The sequence below is a fragment of the Melozone crissalis genome, unplaced genomic scaffold (genome assembly GCF_028551555.1).
Source record: "Melozone crissalis strain CALT ecotype California unplaced genomic scaffold, PUWL_Pcris_2 ptg000066l_1, whole genome shotgun sequence".
Lineage (NCBI taxonomy): Eukaryota > Metazoa > Chordata > Aves > Passeriformes > Passerellidae > Melozone > Melozone crissalis.
The window spans coordinates 2,778,446-2,798,914 of NW_026535844.1; the positions used below are offsets into that span (position 1 = coordinate 2,778,446).

Genomic DNA, 20,469 nt, shown 5'->3' on the forward strand with positions numbered 1-20,469 from the left:
TAGGAATAGGGCTGATCCTTTGGGAATCCATTTCTTACCACCCAAAGACAGGGCACAGGAAGTGGAGTTTTTATTGGGTATCCCAAGGGTGGAGTTGGGGTTGGGGTCAGGGGAGGAGTTCTTAGCAACACAAGAAGGGTGACATTAAATTCCTGCCTCATAGCAACAGCAGCACTCCACACAGAACCTGTCCCCAAATCCTAAATTCCCTCTAAAACAACTGAGAAATTATGGAACTCAGATATATTCAATCAATTTCCTTCATTTAACCCAGTTTTGGGTGTTTTTAAAGGATGAAGGTGAAGTAGAGGAAAATTAAGGCCAAACAAAAAGTAGAAGCAGCCAGGTGTGTTCCCAACATGGATCACAGGGAATGTGAGTGACCAGGGCTGTGCCCAAAGTGCCTCCTCCAGTGGGGGACGGAGCTGGAGCAGCGCACGAAGCTCTGCCCACACTCGGGGCACTCGCAGGGCTTCCCTTAGTGGTGCCTCCGTTGGTGTTGGGTCAAGTGAGAGCTCTGTGAGAAGCTCTTCCCACACTGGGGACACTCGAAGGGCCTCTCCCCTGTGTGGATGCGCCGGTGGGTGATGAGGGTGCAGTTCTGCTTGAATCCCTTCCTGCAGTCGGGGCACTGGAAGGGCCTCTCCTCTCTGTGAATCCAATAGTGCCGGAGGAGATTGGAGCTGTTCTGAAACCTCTTCCTGCATTTATCACACTCGTAGGGCCTCTCCCCAGTGTGGATGCGCCGGTGGGTGACGAGGGTGCAGTTGCGCTTGAATCCCTTCCCGCAGTCGGGGCATTGGAAGGGCCTCTCCTCTCTGTGAATACGATAGTGCTGGAGCAGATGGGAGCTGGTCGTAAACCTCTTCCCACACTTGGAACACTCGTAGGGCCTCTCCCGAGTGTGGATCCTCTGGTGCTTCATCAGGCTGGACCTCACGCTGAAGCTCTTCCCACACTCCCCACACTCGTAGGGCCGTTCCCCAGTGTGGATCCTCTGGTGCACAATCAAGCGGCAGTTCCACCTGAAGCTCTTCCCACACTCCACGCACGTGTGGGACTTCTCCCCGTCATGGAGCTGCTCATGGAGCACCAGCTCCGAGCTCTGCCTCGATCTCCGGCCGCCTTCCCGGCCCAGGCTGGCTCTTTCCCCCTCAGATCCCCGCCGGCTGCGTTTGCAGCCCCTCCTCGTGCGGCATCTCAGGGCTTTTCCTCCCCATTGGCTTCCTGTGCCGTGGAGCCGCTCAAAACAGCCTCTGCCACCAGGTTCTGCCGCGGGCATTTGTCCTTCCTGCTCTCCATGCTCAGCTCCTGCTCTGGGGGAGGAAGGACAAGGACAGGATGGGATTTGCCTCCGTGCCACAGGCAAGGGCAAGGAGATCCCCCCAGGGCTGAGCTGCAGCCGGGGGCTGTGCTGGGCTGGGAGATGGAGCAGCACAGAGGGGAAAGGGGCACGCATCGTCAGTTCCGGGCTGTGCACAAATCACAAACAGGACTAGACTGCTGGGAATGCGTCCTGAGCTGTGTGATTTTCCAACCATCTGTCTCATTACTTGGTTATGACAATGGGAAGATGCCTGTAGCTCACTTCACAGGTAGCAGACAAAGGACTTCATGTTAAAACTTACTTTAAAAGGTTTTTGACCAATCACACAAAACAAAAGAATATTGACAGTAGTTCTATCCAAGCACTATAAGCTCATTGAGGGTTAAAAAAATGCTTGCTTATTTCAAGTACAATACCTGCTTGTAAGCCTTAAAAAACAATGCACAGAGCTCCACTATTAAGCTTGGAACTTCCTAATATCTTGCTAGATACACTTTTCCGCAGGTTAGGGAGTTATTCTAGATAAGTTAATGCACACAGACCATTGCTCTATTCCTCCTTACTTTCTACTTCTTATATAATTTTTCTGCTGATCAATCTATTGCCTGCTACAAAGCTCAAATCAGTTCTACTGTCTCTGAGGTTTGTCTTTTGCAGCTTTCTCAAAACCATCTGATTTTAAGCATTCCAGACACACTGACTTCCTCCTCACCTGCCTCATTGTCCTGGGGCATCTTCCTCTTCCTCGCAGCCTCCCAAGAGTTGGCAATGGGAAATCCTGGTTTGGGGAAAAGAAGGGATGAGCACATTGAGTTTGAAGGTGCCTCTGCCCAAGTCCATCTCTACAAGTGTCCTGGTTTAGGGCAAATTTGTTAGAGAATCTGCAAAGGAGGGCCCCTCCAGAAAGCAAAACCCACACGGCCCCTCCCCCCAACCGGTTCGGGAAAAAATTGCTCGGAGAGAGGTGGAAAGAACCTGTTTATTTGACTGGCACAGCACCCCCCGCACACAAAATGAACAATACCAGCTGACACCGCTCTGAGAAAGATGACAAAATCAGAAAGTCTCTTTCGGGGGTGGTTGCTCTGTTCTCAGTCCCTCCGGCGCTGGGCCAGCTGCTGCAGCCAAACCTTCGGTGTTCCCGGGTCCCAGTCCGGAGCAGGTTCGAGATGGTCACAGGAACAGGAGAGGAGAAACAGTCCGGGAAGGAATTTGGACTGTTTAGCTAAACTAGCTAATAAGCAGAAGCAAAAGCGAGAGCAGAAGCAAGAGCAGAAAAGCAAGCAAGCAAAAGCAGCGAGCTGCGAGCTAGAAGTGAAAACAGCCCTAAGTACTGCCTTGTCTCTGTGTCCTGATAAGGGAAACCCAAACAAAACTTCCACTTTTCAGAGCCAGTCTTAAAGGCACAGAACAGATGAATGGGGATACAAGCATCATAACGTCACCCCAGGACATTCCACCCCTTATCCCCATATCATCAACATATTACAACACATCATGCATTATTCACACAAAGTTTCCATCTGTTTCCCCAAAATTACAAGCAATACCCATCATGCCTTCATCATATCCCCACACTGGACCACTGAATCCAGGCCCTATATTACAGAGCTGCAGGATCCCCCCTTTTCACTATAGTAACTTAAAGCTCCATCTATCACTTGCTCAGACCTTCGACACTTTCACATTTCCTTCTCCATCTTCCACTTGCCCAGACCTTCAACTCTTACACATTTCCTTCTATCTCAGTGACAACAAGTCACTGGCCATCTGGGCTCCAGAAAAACCTCCCAAACACCAAGATTCAGCCCTGAAAAAGCCTCCCAGGATTTCCCCGTCCCTTCCCCCTCTTCTCTGGTGTTCAGGAGGTTCCTCCCTGTCCCAGCTGCTGGGGGTCACACTTGGATTGGGGGTCCCCCTTGTGCCCGGTGCCGACCCTACCCAGGCTGCTGGCAGTCCCAGCAATCCCAAAAGCTCCCCCCGCTTTGCTCTCCCCATTTTGGGATGCCGGGGCTGTTTGGGCTCCCGGGCTCCCTTCTCCCCTCATTCTCTGCTCTGGGCTGCAGCGGCTCCAAGGAGTCCCCCCTGCCCCTCTCCAGGCTCTTGAGGCTCCCGCCAATGGCGGCGCTCCCCCCTCTCTGGGCTCCCCACTTTGGGCTCCTGGGGGACACAGGGCTCTGCTCCTCCAGGCTGCCTCCGCCGGCAGCTGCCACCGCCACCCCCCGATGTCCCCCCAAGGGGCCTTTTCCGCTCAGCCTTGGACTTCTTCATTCTCCAAACATCCCCCAAAAACCCCAACCCAGGGACACCCCGGGATATCCGGCCGAGCTCCCCCTCTCTGCTCACCGGCGCAATTGGGGGGACAATGATCCCACAGGTGGGGGCTGCAAATTCAGGCAGGGATCGACCGCGTGGTTCCCTACCTCGGCTCAGCCTCGATCTGCCTTTGTCCCTCAGCTTCCTCCCGATCCTCCTCTTCCTTCCCCCCTCCTCCTCCCCCTCTGTCTTACCCCCACCTCCTTCTCCTCTTCCATCTCTCCCATTCCATCCCATCTCCTCCTCCTCCTTGCTAACCCCCCCTCCTTCCCCTCCTTCCATCGCTGCTCTCTCTCCGCCTTCATCGCTCCTCTTCCATCCCTACCCCTGCTCCTCCCCTCTAACCCCACCTCCTCCTCCCCCTTCATCCCTGCCCTTCCCTCCCTCCTCCTCCTCCCCCAGCAGCAGCCACACCCTCGCTGCCCCGTTCCCGCAGCCCTCGCAGCCGCGGCAGGAGCGGGGATGGAGCTGGGACAGGTCGGGATGGGCAGCGCGGGGCTCTCGGCTGCTCCCAGCCGCTGCAGGCAGGGAGAACCCGGCCCGGGCCAACGGAGAGGCAAACTGGGCAAACTGGGGGCAGAGCACAAAGCTAAGGATGCAGCAGAAAATGGAGATGAACGAGTTATGTTAACATTAACTCCAAACGAGGAAAAACTGGAAATTCCAAAGTTTAGGGAAGCCGAGAAAAAAGATTTAAACACGACAGGAAGTGAAAAAGATAAATCAGGAAAATGGAAACTTCTTGATGGAAGAAAATTACTTAATAAATGTGCTTCTAAGAAAATATTAGAAAACATGCATCAGAAAACCCACTGGGATACTCAAGTTTTGTGCGATTATTTTTTAAGGAACTATGGGCGCACTGCGATTTTTGGAGTTGCAAAGCAAGTAACTGAAAGATGCTTAATTTGCCAAAGGATAAATAAAAAGGTCAAGAGAAAAAAAACATTAGGAGGTCGTGAGTTAGCTCATCGATCATTTCAATGTATCCAAGCAGAAGTTTAGATTTCTTAGGCTCTGGATTTATTTGTAAAAAAAACCATTTACCTAGAAGACAATATGAAATATGTTAGACAGAGGATTATAGAAGAATAAAAATCTTAAAAGTATGAGTAACCTCCGAGAAAAATAAAAGGGGAAATGAAAGGGAAGGGAAAAAGAGGAAAATCAGAAAGAGAGTGGGATCCTCTGCAGGTCTTGCCCCCTCCATTCGCGGCCGAGGCGCCTGTCCCGGGTCCCGGCTCGCTGCCCGCCTCAGCTCCGCCTGCCCCGGTTTCCATCCCAGGTGCGGCCTCACTGCCCAGGGCAGCTCCACCTGCCCCGGCGCTGTCGCTCAATTTGTGTGCCCTGCTCCCACTGCCTGGCCCGCGGCCGCTCTGCCGGCCATGCTGGGGAAGATGGGGGTTGCTCTGTCCTGCCGCCTCCTCCAAGGTCACTGCGCCCACCGCACCCAGGGGGGGTCCCAGCCATCCCATCCCCGGCTGCCCTGCCCGTGCCACCTGCGCTGGGCACCACTGCTGCTGCCAGGCTCTCCCACCTGCCTTTGCTCTGCCGGCAGCTCTGCTGGATCAGCCGCCATCAGCCATGTGGGGGCTACCCACGCTCCGCCTCGGGCTCCACGGGAAGATCCCCCTCTGCCGATTCTGGCAGCAGACCCTGCCCACACTCCCACCAAGCCTTGGCGGGATATCCTCCCCTGACCCCGTCCTGCTCTGAGTTACGTACCCTCGGTAACCACAGCTCCAGGCGTTCAAGGAAACTCTCTAGAGGAAGCACCTTATCGAAACACTAGGAGCTCAGTTAAAAGGCAGCCCTCTCCAAATTCTTTCCCAAAACACAGGAGAAAGGCTAGAGAAGGTAAAAAAGTGAAAGAGTTAGAAGGCACTGCTCTATTTCCGTTCAGAGAGGTTCCCATGGGAGGGATGCGCTGCCCCGCCCCGCGGGAGCCACCAGCGCCCCTGCCGGCCGTGCCCCGAACTGCACCCAAGGGGAAAGCGCCGCAGCCCAAAGGCCGGGACTGGGTCCGGGCTCTGTTTGCTGTCAGTGCCGCAGGTGTTGGTGTTTGTTTGCTTTATTATACACACTAGTAAAGAACTGGTATTCCTACTCCCATATCTTTGCCTGAGAGCCCCTTGATTTCACTACTCTAAAAACGAAAAGGGAGGGGGTTTGCATTCTCCATTCCAAGAGAGGCTTTTTCTGCCTTACCGAGCAGACACCTCTCTTGTAAAACAAGACAAGCACCCACAGGCAGTGAGGGGGGCTGCAGGAGGGGCACAAAAAGGCCCTGCAGCACTTGGGCACAAAGGCACAGCAGGTGAGTGCAAGAAGGGAGCAGCAAAAGGCCAAGCTGAAGGCAAAGGCCAGGGCACAGTTCCTACAGCCCCTGAGGGATCAAACCCAGGGCCCAAGGGGGTCCCAGCACCCAGGGCTCGGCTCGGCCACAAGCACCTGGCAGAGGCATTGCCCTCCTCGGCAGGGGAGAGCCCACCCAAACAGCCCCTGGCAAGGAACCAGGGCTCCAGCTGCAGGGCACAAGGACACTGCAAGCACAGACAGCAGCACCCTCAGGACCAGCAAGTCCACCCCTTGATGGACATGGATTGGCAGGGCTGTCACAGCTCCCATCACACCAAGGACCCTCCACACTGCAGCCCTTGAGAACATTCAGGGTGGGTCTGCATTGAGAGCAGGCATTTCCTGATGGACGCAGGGGCCTCTCAATCCACTCTGAATCTTAGACCTAAGGGGGAAAAAAGTAAAGGAATATTTTATTTTTAAGGGAATGAGTGGGAAAGATGAGCAGGTATGACTTGTTCAACTACTATTAGAAGCTGCGGGGGATAGGTTTGAATAAAATGAATTTCTTTTTCTTTCTCCTGTGATTGTAATTACCTAGGAAGGAATTTGAGAGCTGGATTTTAATACTGTAAAAGGGGTTGCAGAGGCCAGTTCTGTTCTACCTTTGTGTGACAAGATTGAAAAGGCCTATGCTGAAGTGAACACAGAAGTGCGGGCAGAGACAGGGAAAGAGGGAAAATTAGATATGGAGCCGCTACAAATTACTTTAAAGCAACTAGGACAAGCAATACCTTGTTCCAAGAGAGGGAAGGAAGGGCTCACATTCTGGTATTGAGTTCCTGTTAAAGGCAGGGCTTTTGGAGCCAGGGATGTCTCCCAACAACACTCCTATCCAGCCAGTCAACAAACTCGATAGATGGACAGCAGGAGGAAACACAGAATTTTCAAGTGTTAAAATGAAGATTAACTGAGGCAGTTTTCCTGACCTTCCAAAAAGGAAAAAGAATTTGAATTAAAGGTGGATTTCAAACAGGGTCTAGTCAAAGGAATTCTTGTGCTAAAATGTTTAACCCAGTGGCCAGAGAGTGGCCTCGCCTGAAAAGTGATGACAACAGGAGGATCTCCTATAGTTCAAGTCTGGCATCAAGGTAAAGCTTTGACAACGTAAACAGCCTCTAAATGGATGAGCAGGGCTCGGTTATTACAGTATGAAACTTGTTCAATGGCACAGGAGGACTTAGAACTGAGGACAGGGCAAGGGTTTAACCCAGCCTCCTGTTTGAACAGCCTGAAGAGGGGCTGGCAAGGAACCCAGGACTGCACTCAAGGGACAGAGCTCCACACCCAGGCTGGGAGAGATTGATGATGGGACATTGCCTGGCCTGAGGGAGAAAATGTGTTTGTGGATGGCTCTGCAAGGGCAGCAGAAGGGAAAAGAGCTACAAGACAGGCTGTTATTAAGGAAGGGGAATCAGACACAGCGCAGGTCACCACCCCATGCTCAGCTCAACCACGGAGCTGTGGGTGCTTGTGAGAGCCTGGCACTGAAATGCCCTGAGCAGGAAGGCTTCAATATCTTCTGCTGACACCATGGCACCTAACACGGGGGCAAAAGCAATTCTCACTGCTTCAGCAACCACTGGGGCAGATATCAAGGCATATTCTCCCACAGCAAGCTGGGCTGGCACACAGCCTGCCCTGGCACTTTGCTGCTGCCAACACCCAGCCAGGACATCGGCTCCTGCCTAAGGAGTGCAAAGCAGCACCACTGGTGGCCAAGGGGCCCATGCCAAGTGTCCCTGAGGCCAGAAACAGCCGCCAGCACAGCTCAACACGGGGGGACCCCTCAGCCTGGCTTCAAGGGCTCTGAAGCCCCGCAGATTTGCACTTCCCGCCTGCAGCAGGAGGATGCGAGGCCGCCCCTGAGCCTGCCCTGAAGGCAACGCAGCAGCAGCCAGGGCTCCACAGCGGGCCAAGCCCCTGCGCCTGCCCACAGATCCTCGCCTGGAATCCTCTGCAATCCTGGCCACCCTCCTCTGCCATCTCCAGCCACTGGGGCCAAGCCTTGCTGCCACTGCTGCAGCTTCAGCGCTGCCTGGGCCTGCGCTGCCACAGCTGCTGGGGAACACCACGGCACAATTCCACTCTGGGGCTCACTGACACCCACACTCTGGGCTGCCTGCCATTGCACTGCTGCAAAATGTACCGAGTTTGATTCTTTTAAATCTTATTTCTCTTCTCAGAAAGGTTTCTCTACTCAAAAGTTTGCCTTTGGGAAAGGAATTTTAAAGGTTTTATTTAAGGGATGTTACACCACTCAATGGAGATGAGTTTAACATCCCAACAGACTGGGAATAGCCCAAAAGATACTCACAGAGATAACGACCAGCAACAAAACATCAACATTGCCCAGCAGCAAACAGCAACCAACAGCTACCCCAGACACTGCCCCCCCGGCAGAGCTGGAGACACCTGGGCTGGAAAAGGCTGAGAAGGAAATCCAGGAGTGTGGACCGAATTCACATTAGAGGGGAAGAAATCCGGGTCCAACAGGAAACCAAATACTAAAAACTTACACAACTTGGAAGCAATGAACATTAAAGCAGTGGATTTAGACTGGTTCTGACGACATAAAGTTTAGGAAAAATCCAGTAAAACTCACATGGCATGGAATGATTTTCTCTGCACAGCTGGGCTATTTGTGAAAAAAATTATTTCTGTTGCACATCCTGGCCAGAACCAAGCAATACCTTGACTCTCTAACACTAAAGAGATTCTTGCAGAGTTTTTGTTTTCCCTGCAGTTTCAGTGACAAAATTACAACATGAGAAAAAATTTTCATAATATTCCCACTTTATATGGTCAGGTAGGTTGGGACAGAAGTGTGAAAATCAAGTTTTGTTCTGCATTTTTCCATGTTTGCCTTTATGTTGCATTTTGCAAAACTGAACAGCTTTAACCATAATACTTTGAACTCATAAAGAGTTAATAATTTTTTTAAAAAAAACAGATTCTGGGGGACCACATGTGACTCACCAGATGGCTGCCCTGGAAGAGAAGCTCCATTCCAGGCAGCCTCCACAGGAGCTTCAGAAATGCAAATGAACACTGCTGGGCAAAGTGTGGACAATGCACCTGGGTCTCTTGCCTGGGGCAGGAATTGGGCTGATTCCCTCTGCCCCTCACCCCAAGCTCTGCCTGCTGGCACTGATGGAATTTGCACAGCTCAAGGCAGAGCCCAGGAGGAGGATATCTGACCCTGCAACAGAAACGGGTGAAGCTGCAAAGGGAAACAGCAAATGGAGAACGTTGGGAAAACTTCACTATAAATAAATGGGAAGGGAATCATCCCTCTGCCCACTCCAACATGTGCTGGCACTGTCTGTGTTATATAGGGTATATTAGAGCACTGGGGATTTTTTGCTATCTAAAATTCAGGGAAATCAGTTGGAAATCCAAGTATTTCATTATTTAATTAGACAAAAGCAGTCAATTGATGCAGCCCTGGCTGGAGAGAGCGCCCAAAATTGGGGAAAATATGAACGGCCAGCAGAACAAATTCTACAACACCAGGGACCAGCCTCTGGGAACCCGAACCAATTCATTTCAGGAGCCACAGAACCCATTTCTCATTTCAATGGCATCATTAGATTACAAGCTCTGCTCAGAACAATAACCAACCAGACAGCTCCAGCTCCTGACCTTCCTGCTGACCAATCCACTGAAATGAGGAACACAACACTTAACAATGGGATGGGATCATATTGCCTTTTAGCAGAAAAAAGGGGAGTTTGTGGAAAATTACATTACTCAAACTACTGTTGGCAAAGAGATGACAGGAAAAGTGGTGAAACAGATAACAAAGGAAGTAAGAAAGCACCTCATGTTCCAGCCCAAACGTGGAAAGATGGGAATGGGACACGGTTTTGTGGCTCCCTGGCAGACCATGGGTTAAACGAATGCTGTTTCTCCTCTGATGTGCTACAGCAACTCTCATCTTTTTACCGTGCTCCACACCTTGAGAGTGCAGCTCATTCAGCAGCTGAGCGAGGGGCCAGGGACTTGTAGATAAGGAAGCAACGGGCGAAACCATCAGTTTCAATAAATGTTCCTAATTAACATGGACTGCTGCTCACAGAAAGTCCCGCTAAATTCCTGAACTTCCAGAAGAACAAACCCTTTACAGAGCCGTGAATATCGGCTGTTATACAAAAGTGGGGGTGCACATTACGAGGACATGCAGTTGGCAGATGGGGAGATCTGAACCTTTCAAGTACCTCAGCCAGTGGGCAAAGGGAGAGGGAGATGAGGCCGGGAAAATGAGGATAAAAAGGAGGCTGCGAACTACAACAATGGCAGAGAGCGCACGGCAAATGCCCCACGGCCTCTCCCTCTGCTCAGCAATAAAGTCACTTTTACAGGACTCCTCTGTCTCCTCTGGGCACAGAAACCTCCAGCCACGGGAATTTCCCCGCACAGCGCCGGGCACAGGGCAGCCCCCTCTGTCCCAGCCACAGCAACCGGGCCGAGCCAGCGCTGCTCCGCCAGCGGCTCCTGCCGAGGCAGCGGCCGCAAGGAGACCGCGGGCAGCCGCTCCCGCAGCGCCCTCACGCCAGCGGCAACACGGGCCGGACACGGCACAACGAACCCGCCCGAGCCCCCTGCCGCCCCCGAGGCCCGCAGCCAGCCCCGAGCCCCCGCACAACCCAGCGCGGCTCCCACCTGCGCTGCGGCCGCCTCCGAGCTCCGCCGCCGCCTCACCGCGCTCCGGCCGCCGCCGCCGCTCACGGCACCGCACACACGCTCCGACAATGGCGCCGCTGCCCAGCCACGGCCGCCCTCAGCCCGCCACCGGGGCCCTGCTCCGCCCCGCTCCCACCAATCAGCGCGCCACAGCCACGACTGACGGCACCATCGCCCAATCCCAGCCAGGGGCGGGCTCTGCACACGGCACAGCCCCGCCCTGCGCTCTCAGGGCGTCCCGGGCTGCGTGAGGGCAGAGCCGGAGCTGAGGAACGGCCCTGGAACGGGCCCGGGCCCGAGGGGGATTGAGCTGAAAACACAAACAAACTTCTCCGCACCTCCCGCCACGGCTTTCCCGGCACTGCGGCTCCGGTGGCTCCGGCTCAGCGGGAAGCCCTGGAGCCTCACTTCTCCTATCCTAATTAGGTGCATCAGTGCATCGCTTTGATTTCCCCCAAAAAGGGAAAACCGGCCCAAACCCCTATGTATAAGTCGGGGTGGGGAGAGTTTTCTGACAGAAAACCCCAAAAACTCAGAGCAGGATAATAAGAAGTAAGTGAAGACCCTTAAATCCAGCTTTCCCCCACGCCTCCCTCCTTCCAGCTGCACCTCCTGCCCCGGCAGTGCCGCAGACAGGGAATGGGGCCGGGCTCAGTTCATGCCCCGGGGCTTCTCCCTCTGCTCAGGGACAGGAGTCGTTCCCCTGCTGCACCCTGGGCTCTCCCCAACCGGAGACTTCTCCAGGAACTTCTCCAAGCTGAGTCCATCCCACGGGGCACAGCCCCCTCCAAGTGCTGCAGCGTGGGTCACTGTGCCCCGGGGTCAGTCCTGCCAGGACAGGCTGCTCCAGCGGGGCCCTCTGGCTGCGGGGTCGCAGCCTCCTCTCAGGCATCGCCGTGCGGCATCGTGGCTGCTCCGGGGGCTGCAGGGGGATCTCTGCAGCCCCATGGATCTGCAGGGGGATCTCTGCTGCCCCGTGGATCTCTGTATCTGGCACCGCTGGTTTTGGAGGCGCCAGGAATAGGCTGAGCTCTGCCTGAAGCTCTTCTCACATTCCCCACACCCTTCCCAGCACAGGGAGGCTTTTACCTCCTCCCAGCTCCCCAGGCTGGGTTTGCAGCCCCTCCTCATGTGGGATCTCTTGGCCTTGTCCTCTCCGGTGGAGATGGGAAAGGAACGTGGATGGATGAAGGACAGAATGAGAAGAGGAAGGAGGGCAGACAAGGAGAAGATGGGATTTGCCTCCATGCCAGAGGGAAGGGGAAGGAGATCTCCCCAGTCCATCCCTGGCAGGATGGCGTTGGCAGTGAGGCTGTCCTGCAGCGATGCTGGGCTGGGAGATGAAGCAGCAGAGAGGGCAAAGGGGCAGTGATTCCTCCTGCCCTGCCTGGCTGTCCCAGTCTGGAGCGTCCTGGCGCTGCCGAGGCCCTTGGAGCGTCCGGCACTCTGGAGCCCAAAGCTCACGGCTGCTTTATAAAGCTGACAAAGTCGGCAGGATGGGTCTGGGTATGATCGGCAGCAAACTGGGTTTATTGGTACAGGAACAGGGCACAGAGCTGAATAGGGCCCAGGGACAAAGACAGGGTGCAAGCTGAGGGCACAGGGGGTTTTTATATGGGGTAGTGAGGGTGGAGCTGAGGGTCAGGGTCCAATGGATATGGGGGGAAATGGTGCAAAGGAGGGGTTAAGGGTCGGGTCTGCTAATAGGGAAACAGGGGCAGAGGAATGCAGTAAATTAGGGCCAATGGAGGGACAGAGAGAGAGAACATTCTAGGGACTAACCAGGGATGGGTAATGGGGGGTGAACTGGGGTAATTAGGCCAACGGGCCAATGGGGCAACATAACTTTCCATAAATCAGCATGTGCCTGCAGAGATCAATGGGAGAAGCAAGCTTCTCATCATAACCTTGAAATGTATTCTTCTTATTGGGGACCAGTCCTCCACGGGTGGGAGATTGAGACTCCCATGGGCCTCCACACCAGTGCATCTTCCTTTTCCTTGCAGCCTCCTTCTCCTCCATCCAGACAAAGGTTAGGATTGACAAATCCTGGCTTTGGGGGAAGAACAAGGGGTGAGCACCTTGGGTTTTGTGAGAAAGGAGCCTCACTCTTTAGAATTTTTGAAAGTTTAATAAGGAAAAATAAGGGATAAATCAGTAACAGCGCTGGGTGCTTGGCGATGGCCAGAGGCACACCGGTTAACCACAGCAACTCTTCTTGTCTAGTTTCTCCATTGTATTGTTCAAATACATATTCATAATGGTTATACACATTCAAACATTTCTTTGAACTCGTTTACATGCTCCAGGAATTCTTTAGGTTGGTTTAACCCCCAACTCGCCGTTTTAGAGTACGTGCATGTTTTGAGGGTTGTGTGTCACTCCCTCACAAGGGCCCCTGTTCTGTGGTTTAAGCAGGTGACAGTTATTGACAGTGGAAGGGTCACTGGCAGGGCTCCTCATCACATCTCTTCCTTAAATGTTATCTGACCATGCAGACAGTTTTAGCTATTTCCAGAAGTACTTTAAATGAACATTAGCTATTTCACAAATATCTGTGTTATTATTGTTATTATTATTATTGTTATTATATTTTTTGTTATTATTGTTATTCTATTGTTATTATTGAGTTATTATTGTCATCTATTTACAAAAATATAAGAATTAGTTATTATTTCACAACTACAGCTACTTCTGCAAATGTTAACATTCTAATGCACAACACATGGCATTCACTTTAATATTTTTCAAAAGCCAAAACTATAATCTATGTTTTTCACACTGTCCACAGACTAAAATATCATCTATAAATGATGTGCTGAGGATACGAGATACACAGGGGCCAGGGCATTGGCCACAAAAAGCTGACAAATTATACTACAGCAAAAGCAGTTAAAAGTGATTACAAACTGTACTATATCAAAATGGTTGTGATTAAGGATATTTTGCAGAAGTCAATACCTAATAGTAAAAACCAACACTACCCAGTTATTTATAACAGACCCAGGGCAGGTTTTTCCCTTGCATGGAGCACTTGGGCCTTCCCCGGGCCCCTTCTGCCCTAGTGCAGAGCCGGTGGCATTTTCCAGCACACCCAGTTTGTAACCAAGAGCCGGGTGCAGCCCAGAAGGCTCCAAGCGCCTCCTTCCAGGCTGACTCTGCAGGTGCCGAGGCTGCTCTGGGCTCTGCCAGGGCTCTGCTGGGGCTCAGCTCTGGGCCAGGCTGCGCCCGCTCTCCCCTCACATTGCTCCGGGCAGCTGAGGCACAGCGGGAGAAGGAAGGCACACAGCAAGGCAGTTGAGGATTAAGAGAGTTTTTATTCAAACAACTGCCATAACAAACAGGCTGTCATAAGAACCATAACAAACATGCAATCCTAACTACCCTAACCAACTAGTAGTGCTAACTATCATAACTAACTAGTTGTTTTAACTACTAGAACTGAAAGCTGTCCTCAAGGGCTTCATCTCCTCCGCTGCTCCCTCAGTTGCTTCGCTGCAGTGATCAGAGGGGTCAGGCTGGAGAGAGGCTTGGCTGATGATAAAAATGGGTGCTGTCCAAAGGATAAAGAGGAAAGAAATGAACTGTTAGTTTCCAGAGTCAAGTTCCTCACAGGCTCTGTTGCAACAGGACAAAGGGAAATGGTTTGAAACTCAGGAGAGGGAAGCAGGCTCAGATTAGATCTAAGGAAGAATTTTTTAACCAGCAGAGTGGGGAAACACTGACAGAAGGTGCCCAGAGATGTGGGAGGTGCCTCCTCCCTGGAACCATCCAAGCTCAGGTCAGGCAGGGCTCTGGGCCCCCTGAGCTGCTTGAAGATGTCCCTGCTCGCTGTGGGGCACCAGGCCCAGATGAGCTCCAAAGGAGCCTGCCAAGCCACAGCAGGCGAGGATTCTGCTTGCTCTGCGTGTGGAACGCAGCCAGACTGGTGACTGTCGGAGGGGGCCCCACAAGAAAACCCCTCCCTGGCGCTGCTGCTTCCCCTGCAGCCCCTGGCCCTCAGCTGCAGCAGCTCCTGGGCAGCCCAGCGCCGCTCCTCGTCCAGCTCCAGGCTGCACTCGAGGCAGTCCCGCAGCAGAGCCGACAGGCGCCGGGGCTCCTGCAGCTGCGGGGTCCCGTTCTGCCGGATCAGAGCGCGAGCCTGCAGGGAAAGCAAACTCAGCGCTCTGCCAGCTCCCTTCACACCCACACGGGCTCACATCCACCCCAGGCCTCAGCCCCAGCTCCAGGGGCACTTTCCTCCCTGCCACAGACGCTGCTCAGAGCTCATTTTGCTATGCCAACCAAAAAACCCAAACCCTGGGGCTGCCACAGCCACTGCAACATCGAAATGATCTCGCCTTGAGAGCCAGTTCCATTGGCTGACTCTGTTAGTAGGAACCTCCATCAGAACGAGCACATTTTGCTTCTCCAAATCTGGACACCAGCTTTACAGGCCATTTTCCAGAGTCAGTGTGGTCTGCCTGTGTTATTTCAGAGGATTCTTACATCAAGTGCATCTCTGCAGTGCCACTGACACTCAAGTAAATGCATTCCTGATGCCCCATCCCAGAAACTGCCAGGCAAGAAACAGGAGGTTTGTGTTGCTGAAAGCTCAGGCTTGGTGACACGGAGAAAGTAGCTTGGACTAGGAAAGAAATACGTTAGACTATGAGGATGTTAAACAATCATCTTCATGTTCTCGACAAGTTTCCCAGTGAGAAAAATCAGGGGGAAGATCATCTTGCAAAATGTCTTTTAGAAGCTCCTGCAGAAATCTTGTTTTGTTTGGGGCTGGGATGTGGGGTTGGTGTGGGTTTTTCTTGCAAGGTAACATTAGAGCTGATGCACTTCCTTCACATTTCCAGCTCATCCTCACAGCCAGATGAGCTGCAAAAACATAAATCCCAAAGCAAATTATCACTGGAGATTGCAGAATTTTCATCTGTGGTGAGGCTGGAGTCCTCTGGGAATTCCCTTCCCATGTGCAGAAACCTCCAGCTGCCTCTCCCAGTGCAGGGTCCCCCTGTGCTCACAGGCCTCTGCAGCCACTGGAGAATTTGCCTCTTACCATGGCCGCTGTTTCCCTGAAGTAAGGAGGTTCTCCTTCCACCATCTCGATGGTCACAATGCCAAAGGCCCAGATGTCCACCTTGGGGCCATAAGGAGATCTGGTCACAACTTCTGGGGCCATCCAGTGAGCAGTGCCCACCATGGAGCTGCGCTGGTCCTTCTCAGGGCTGAGCTGAGCACAGAGGCCAAAATCACTGAGGACAGAAACAAATCCTGTCAAAGGCAGCTGGAATGAGGAAACCAAACACCAAGATTCCCCACGCTCAGTCTGAGAGTGCAGTAGTGAAGTCAGCTGGAAAATCCCTCAGGGCTGTAGCCAAGGAAAGATGGAACTGGACCCTTCAAGAAACCCTCAGCTTTCATGCAGTGGCTTTTACTGAGTCCCTGACAGAGCCGTCCATGCCCAGGTGCATGTTGGAGTTCTTCAGATCCCTGTGGATCACCTGCTTGGAATGGAGGAAATCCAGGCCCTGCAGACACTGAGAGAGAACAAGAAACACCAGGGCAATAACCAATGGCCGGAATATATCACACAAGAAAGGACAGTTCAGAATTCTGCCAGCAGCAGCTTTGCTGTGACAGGCCAGGAGTGCAGTGCACACAAGCTCCAGTCAAACGGTTCAAGGCAAAGCTGAGAACAGCAAATCAAATCCAAAGCAGACAGAGAGTACCACAACAGCAGGAGAGAGAACAAGAAGAGAGCAGAAGTGCAGTGATGCTGGCAGGCCGTTCATTGCAGAGGCTCTTTCTTCCCCAGCTCACAAAAACAACACAGAAACAAAGCCCTGAGCATGGAGCCACTCCCGTTCTCACGCCCTGTTTGGAAGGACCATCGTGTCCCAGGCATGGGAATGACAAGCAGGATCCCTCACCTCCCGACTGACAGCTGCCATCTCCCCTTCAGCCATGCGTGTCTGTCTGACAACGTCCTGCAAAGTTCCTCCATCCATGTATTCCATCACCAGCCAGAGATCTCCATCAACAAGGAAGTTGGAAGAGGAAAGCAATGGCATGGAGATGAAAGTGCAGAGCTCAATTCCCCCATGGAAAAGCCTGGAATGGAGTTTTGTTTCCAAGTCACTTGTCAGTGAGGACAGAATCAGAATCATCCCCTTCCACCATTCCCTCCAGAACAAGGACATGCACTTGTCCGGTGTAGCTCCGTGCACCACTCCAGCTCCACCTCCCGTGGGAGGATCCACGCTGGATAACCCCGGGCGGCCCCCAGGGTGAAAGCCCCCCGGCTTGAGAACAATTGGCTGGGGGCTCCGCATCTTCCTCGCTCCCCCTGTAGACACCATGATGAAGGCCGGAGCATCCCCGCTACTTTTTTTGTTTCTGGTCCTCTCCTTATGTCCCCCCCTCCTCTTCCTCCCGCCTCTCCTTCGCCGGTTCAATCGCTCCTCCCGCTCCTCGTTCCTCATCCGCCTCCTTCCCCTCTTCTCTCTCACGTCCCCCGCCCCTTCCTCCTCCTCCTCCTCCCGCTGCCCCCGGGCCCAGCCCCCAAGCTTTGTCCCCCTCCCTTTGCCCAAATCCGTCCCATCGCCCCTCCAAACCCCTCCCCATCGCCCCCCAATAAACGGCCTCGGGGCCAACTGGGAAGCTTTACTGGGAGCACTGGGAGCAGGCACTGGGCGGGGGCAGAGCGCCAGCGGGGCTGGGGGGGACACGGGACCCCCCAGAATCAGCGGAGCGGGGACGGAGCGGGGGGTCCCGGCCGGGCCCGAGCCCACGGGGAGGGGCTGCGGCCGCCGCCGGCTCAGGAGCTCTGTGGGCACAGAAAAGGGGGTGACAGCGGGCTGGGGGCCCCGGCGGGAGCGCACACGCTCCGCCACGGGGGGGACGCCGCCCCCGGCACCCGCCCTGACCTTCTTGAGCAGGGAGAAGCCGAGCCCCAGCGCCAGGAAGACGAAGCCCAAGACGAAGCCCCCGATGCCCGTCAGCATCTTGCTGCGGGTGGCGTCCGGCGGCATCTCTGGGGGGTCCGCAGGGCTCAGCACCCCCAAAACCTCTCAGGGACACCCCGAGCCCCTCCCAGCGCCCTCCCTGTGGCCCCCAGCCCAGCCAGGAACCACTGAAACCTCCCCCCGATCCCTTTTTGGCCTGGCCAGGAGCCACCAAAGCCCCTCCCGTCCCTCTCAGCATCCCACAGCCCCCTCCCAGTTGCCCCCAGCGCCCCAGGACCCCCAAAGCCTCTCGCAGTCCCTTGGCAGCCCCAGCAGGACTCAGCCAGAGCCCTCCCAGGCTGTGCCCAACACAACCGAGCTCATGGCGAGCCCCGCTTTGCCATCGCCGATCTCCTTCCAGCCCCTCGGGGCTCCCTGCGATCCCTCCCAGTCACACCCAGCTCCCCCAAACTCCCTCCCAGTGACACCCAGCACTCCCAAACCCCCTCCCTGTGCCCACCAGGACCCTCCCAAGCCCATCCCACCCTCCCCAGCATCCCCCAAACCCCTGCCCAGCCCTTGCCCAGCCCCCCAGCTCCTCTCCCAGCTCCAGCCCGGCTCTCTCCAGCTCCCTCCCAGTGCCTCCCAGCACAGCCCAGCGGCTCTGCCAGCGCCCCCAGGGGCTCCGCCGTACCCCAGTGCCGCCTCAGGGGCTGCTCCAGGCTGACGTGCTCCACCTGGCAGCTGTAGCTGAGCCCGCGCCGGGGAGGGGTTTCCAGCAGCATCAGCAGCTGGTAGGTCCAGTCCCCGTTGGGGACCACGTCGGTGGCCACCACATGCTCCGAGAGCTCCTGCTGGCCCTGGAACCACCTCACCTGGATGGCAGCAGGGTAGAAATCCATCACGGAGCAGAGCAGGTGGCCGGGGCCGGGCTGGGAGCTCGAGGGGGGCACCAGCGAGATGGACACGCTGGGGGGCACTGGGAGAGACCGAGAAAGAGAGAGCGGGGACAGACTGGGATCAGCTGGGGGGCACTGGGAGAGACAGGGGAGGGCTGGGCTGGGCTGGAGAGGGACTGGGAACGGACTGAAATGGACTCGGAGTGACAGGGAATGGATTGGGGAATGTGGTGGGAGGGACTGGGAATGGGCTCGGATGGATTGGGAATGTGCTGGGAGGGAGTTGGGTGACACAGAGAGATGGGAAGGAATGGGGGAACTGGGAGAGAGGGTGAAGGTCTGAGAGTGAACTGTGAGTGAACTGTGAATGAACTGGGAAGAGACTGGGAATGGACTGGAAGAGACTGGGGAGGAACTGGGCATGGTCTTGGAGGGACTGGAATGGCACTGGGAGGGATCTTGGATGAACTGGGAGGAACTGGGAATGAAGTGCACGCCACTGGGAGGCCGAGTCCGGCGCGAGGCACCCCGTGCTGCGGGTCTGCCTGGCAACAGATGAGTCATGAACAGAATGCGATCTCATTGGTTGCCAAGCGTCAACTTTACGGGTTGCTGAAATGGACGCGCGGGGGGGCTCTGGGAGGGACTGGGAGGATCTGGAGACCCCGGGGGTCGGCACAAGGAGGGCTGAGGGCTCTGGGCCGATGCCCAGGGAGATTTTGAGGGGCTCCAGGGTCACTGGCAGGGCAGGCCCCGAAGGTACACGCTCTGCCTCGCGCTCACCTCGGCGCTCCGTGATGAACGGGGTAAAATTCTTGTACCAGCACCGCCAGAACCAGTCCACCGCAGTCCGTCTGTCCTCCATGAATACCGCGTTGCTGTTCCAGCGCTTGGCCAACTTCTCCCCATAGCGGGTGAACCCCACAAAGTGCCCCACGTCGCTGTCGAACATTATGAACTGATCCCGGTTGTAGATGGATCTCTGGACGTACCTCACCTTCTCCGTGCCGTTAATGAAGTAACACTCGGACTTTGTCATCCTCTGGAACACCCCTGTGTGTGCAGAACATAGATCGGGGGGTGCCTCTCCAACACCCTCCCCCAGCACCCGCAGAGCTCCGGGGCCACCCCGGATCCCCACTCCGCACCCCCTGTGCCCCTCGGCCGCCATGGGACCCTCCTGCCCGCGCTGCCGCTTCCTCTTTGCCGCCCTTCCCCCATTTCCCCTTCCACATCCTCTCCCCTCCCACCTCTGGCCGCTCCCCAAATCACTTTTGGGGTCCCATTTCCCCATTTTCCCACAAATCCCCCAATCCTCAGCACCCTCGGGCTCAGTTTGGGGTCCCCCTCCCCCTTTTCCCCTTCCCCACCCTCTCCCCCCACCCCTCAGCCCCTCCCGCTCTCCCTTTGGCGGTCCCCTCCTCCTCGCCCTCCATTCCGGGCTCCCCCCTTCGCCCCCTTTTCCCCCTTCTCCCCCCCTGTCCCAGCGCCTCCCGCCCCCCGCTCACCCGAGAGCTCCGCGCCCGCAGCCGGGTGGGCTCCCAGCACCACCAGTTCCACAAGTAGGGCCCCAGCTGCCGCCCCTCGCCCCATGGCCGGGGCCGGGCAGGGAGCAGCAGCCCCAAAGCAGCCGCGCTGCGCTGGGAGCGCCGGTCCGGAGCAGGGCGGGCTCGGCAGCGCCGCGCGCTCTCATTGGCTGCCGCCGCTTCTGGGCAGCGATCGGCCGTGGGCTCTGCCCGGCAACTGATGAGGAAATCCAACGCCCCGACCTCTCATTGGCTGCGCTGCCTCCTGCCTGCGCTGCCATTGGCTGAGGCCTTTCCGGGACGCTGCAGCCCCGGGTTGGGTGTTTTTTGGGCGAGGGGGAACCTTGGGGCGCTGGGCAGGTGGGGGCGGGGATGGAGAGGCGCGGGCTGTGCTGGACCAGCCAATCAAAGCCGCTCAT

The 20,469-nt window shown here is 55.2% G+C and overlaps 2 protein-coding genes across 2 annotated transcripts in view; both read right to left on the reverse strand.

Annotated features, from left to right (window-relative positions):
* LOC128945473 (zinc finger protein 208-like) overlaps positions 1–1,096 on the reverse strand; it is a gene marked incomplete at its 5' end in the record, with an annotated part of 152,039 nt that extends 150,943 nt beyond the window's left edge. Inside the window, 1 exon segment of the mRNA XM_054289244.1 lies at positions 489–1,096. Coding sequence (XP_054145219.1) covers positions 489–1,096 — 608 coding nt within the window.
* Positions 1,097–16,098: 15,002 nt separating this feature from the next.
* LOC128945553 (class II histocompatibility antigen, B-L beta chain-like) lies at positions 16,099–20,117 on the reverse strand. Its single transcript, XM_054289300.1, has 5 exons — positions 20,033–20,117; positions 19,308–19,577; positions 18,320–18,604; positions 17,614–17,714; positions 16,099–16,182 (listed from the first exon to the last, which is right to left on the reverse strand). The coding sequence occupies exons 1-5, from the start codon at positions 20,115–20,117 to the stop codon at positions 16,099–16,101; spliced, it is 825 nt and encodes a 274-aa protein (XP_054145275.1).
* Positions 20,118–20,469: the final 352 nt, after the last annotated feature.

Bases quoted from the DNA above. Each gene is read 5' to 3' on its own strand.
- LOC128945553 (XM_054289300.1), bottom strand. From the start codon at position 20,117: ATGGGGCGAGGGGCGGCAGCTGGGGCCCTACTTGTGGAACTGGTGGTG. The intron at 19,578-20,032 runs GTGAGCGGGGGG...CTGCACACACAG, and splicing joins TGCGGGCGCGGAGCTCTCGG to GGGTGTTCCAGAGGATGACA. The intron at 17,715-18,319 runs GTACGGCGGAGC...CGGACCCCCCAG, and splicing joins GCCCCTGAGGCGGCACTGGG to AGATGCCGCCGGACGCCACC.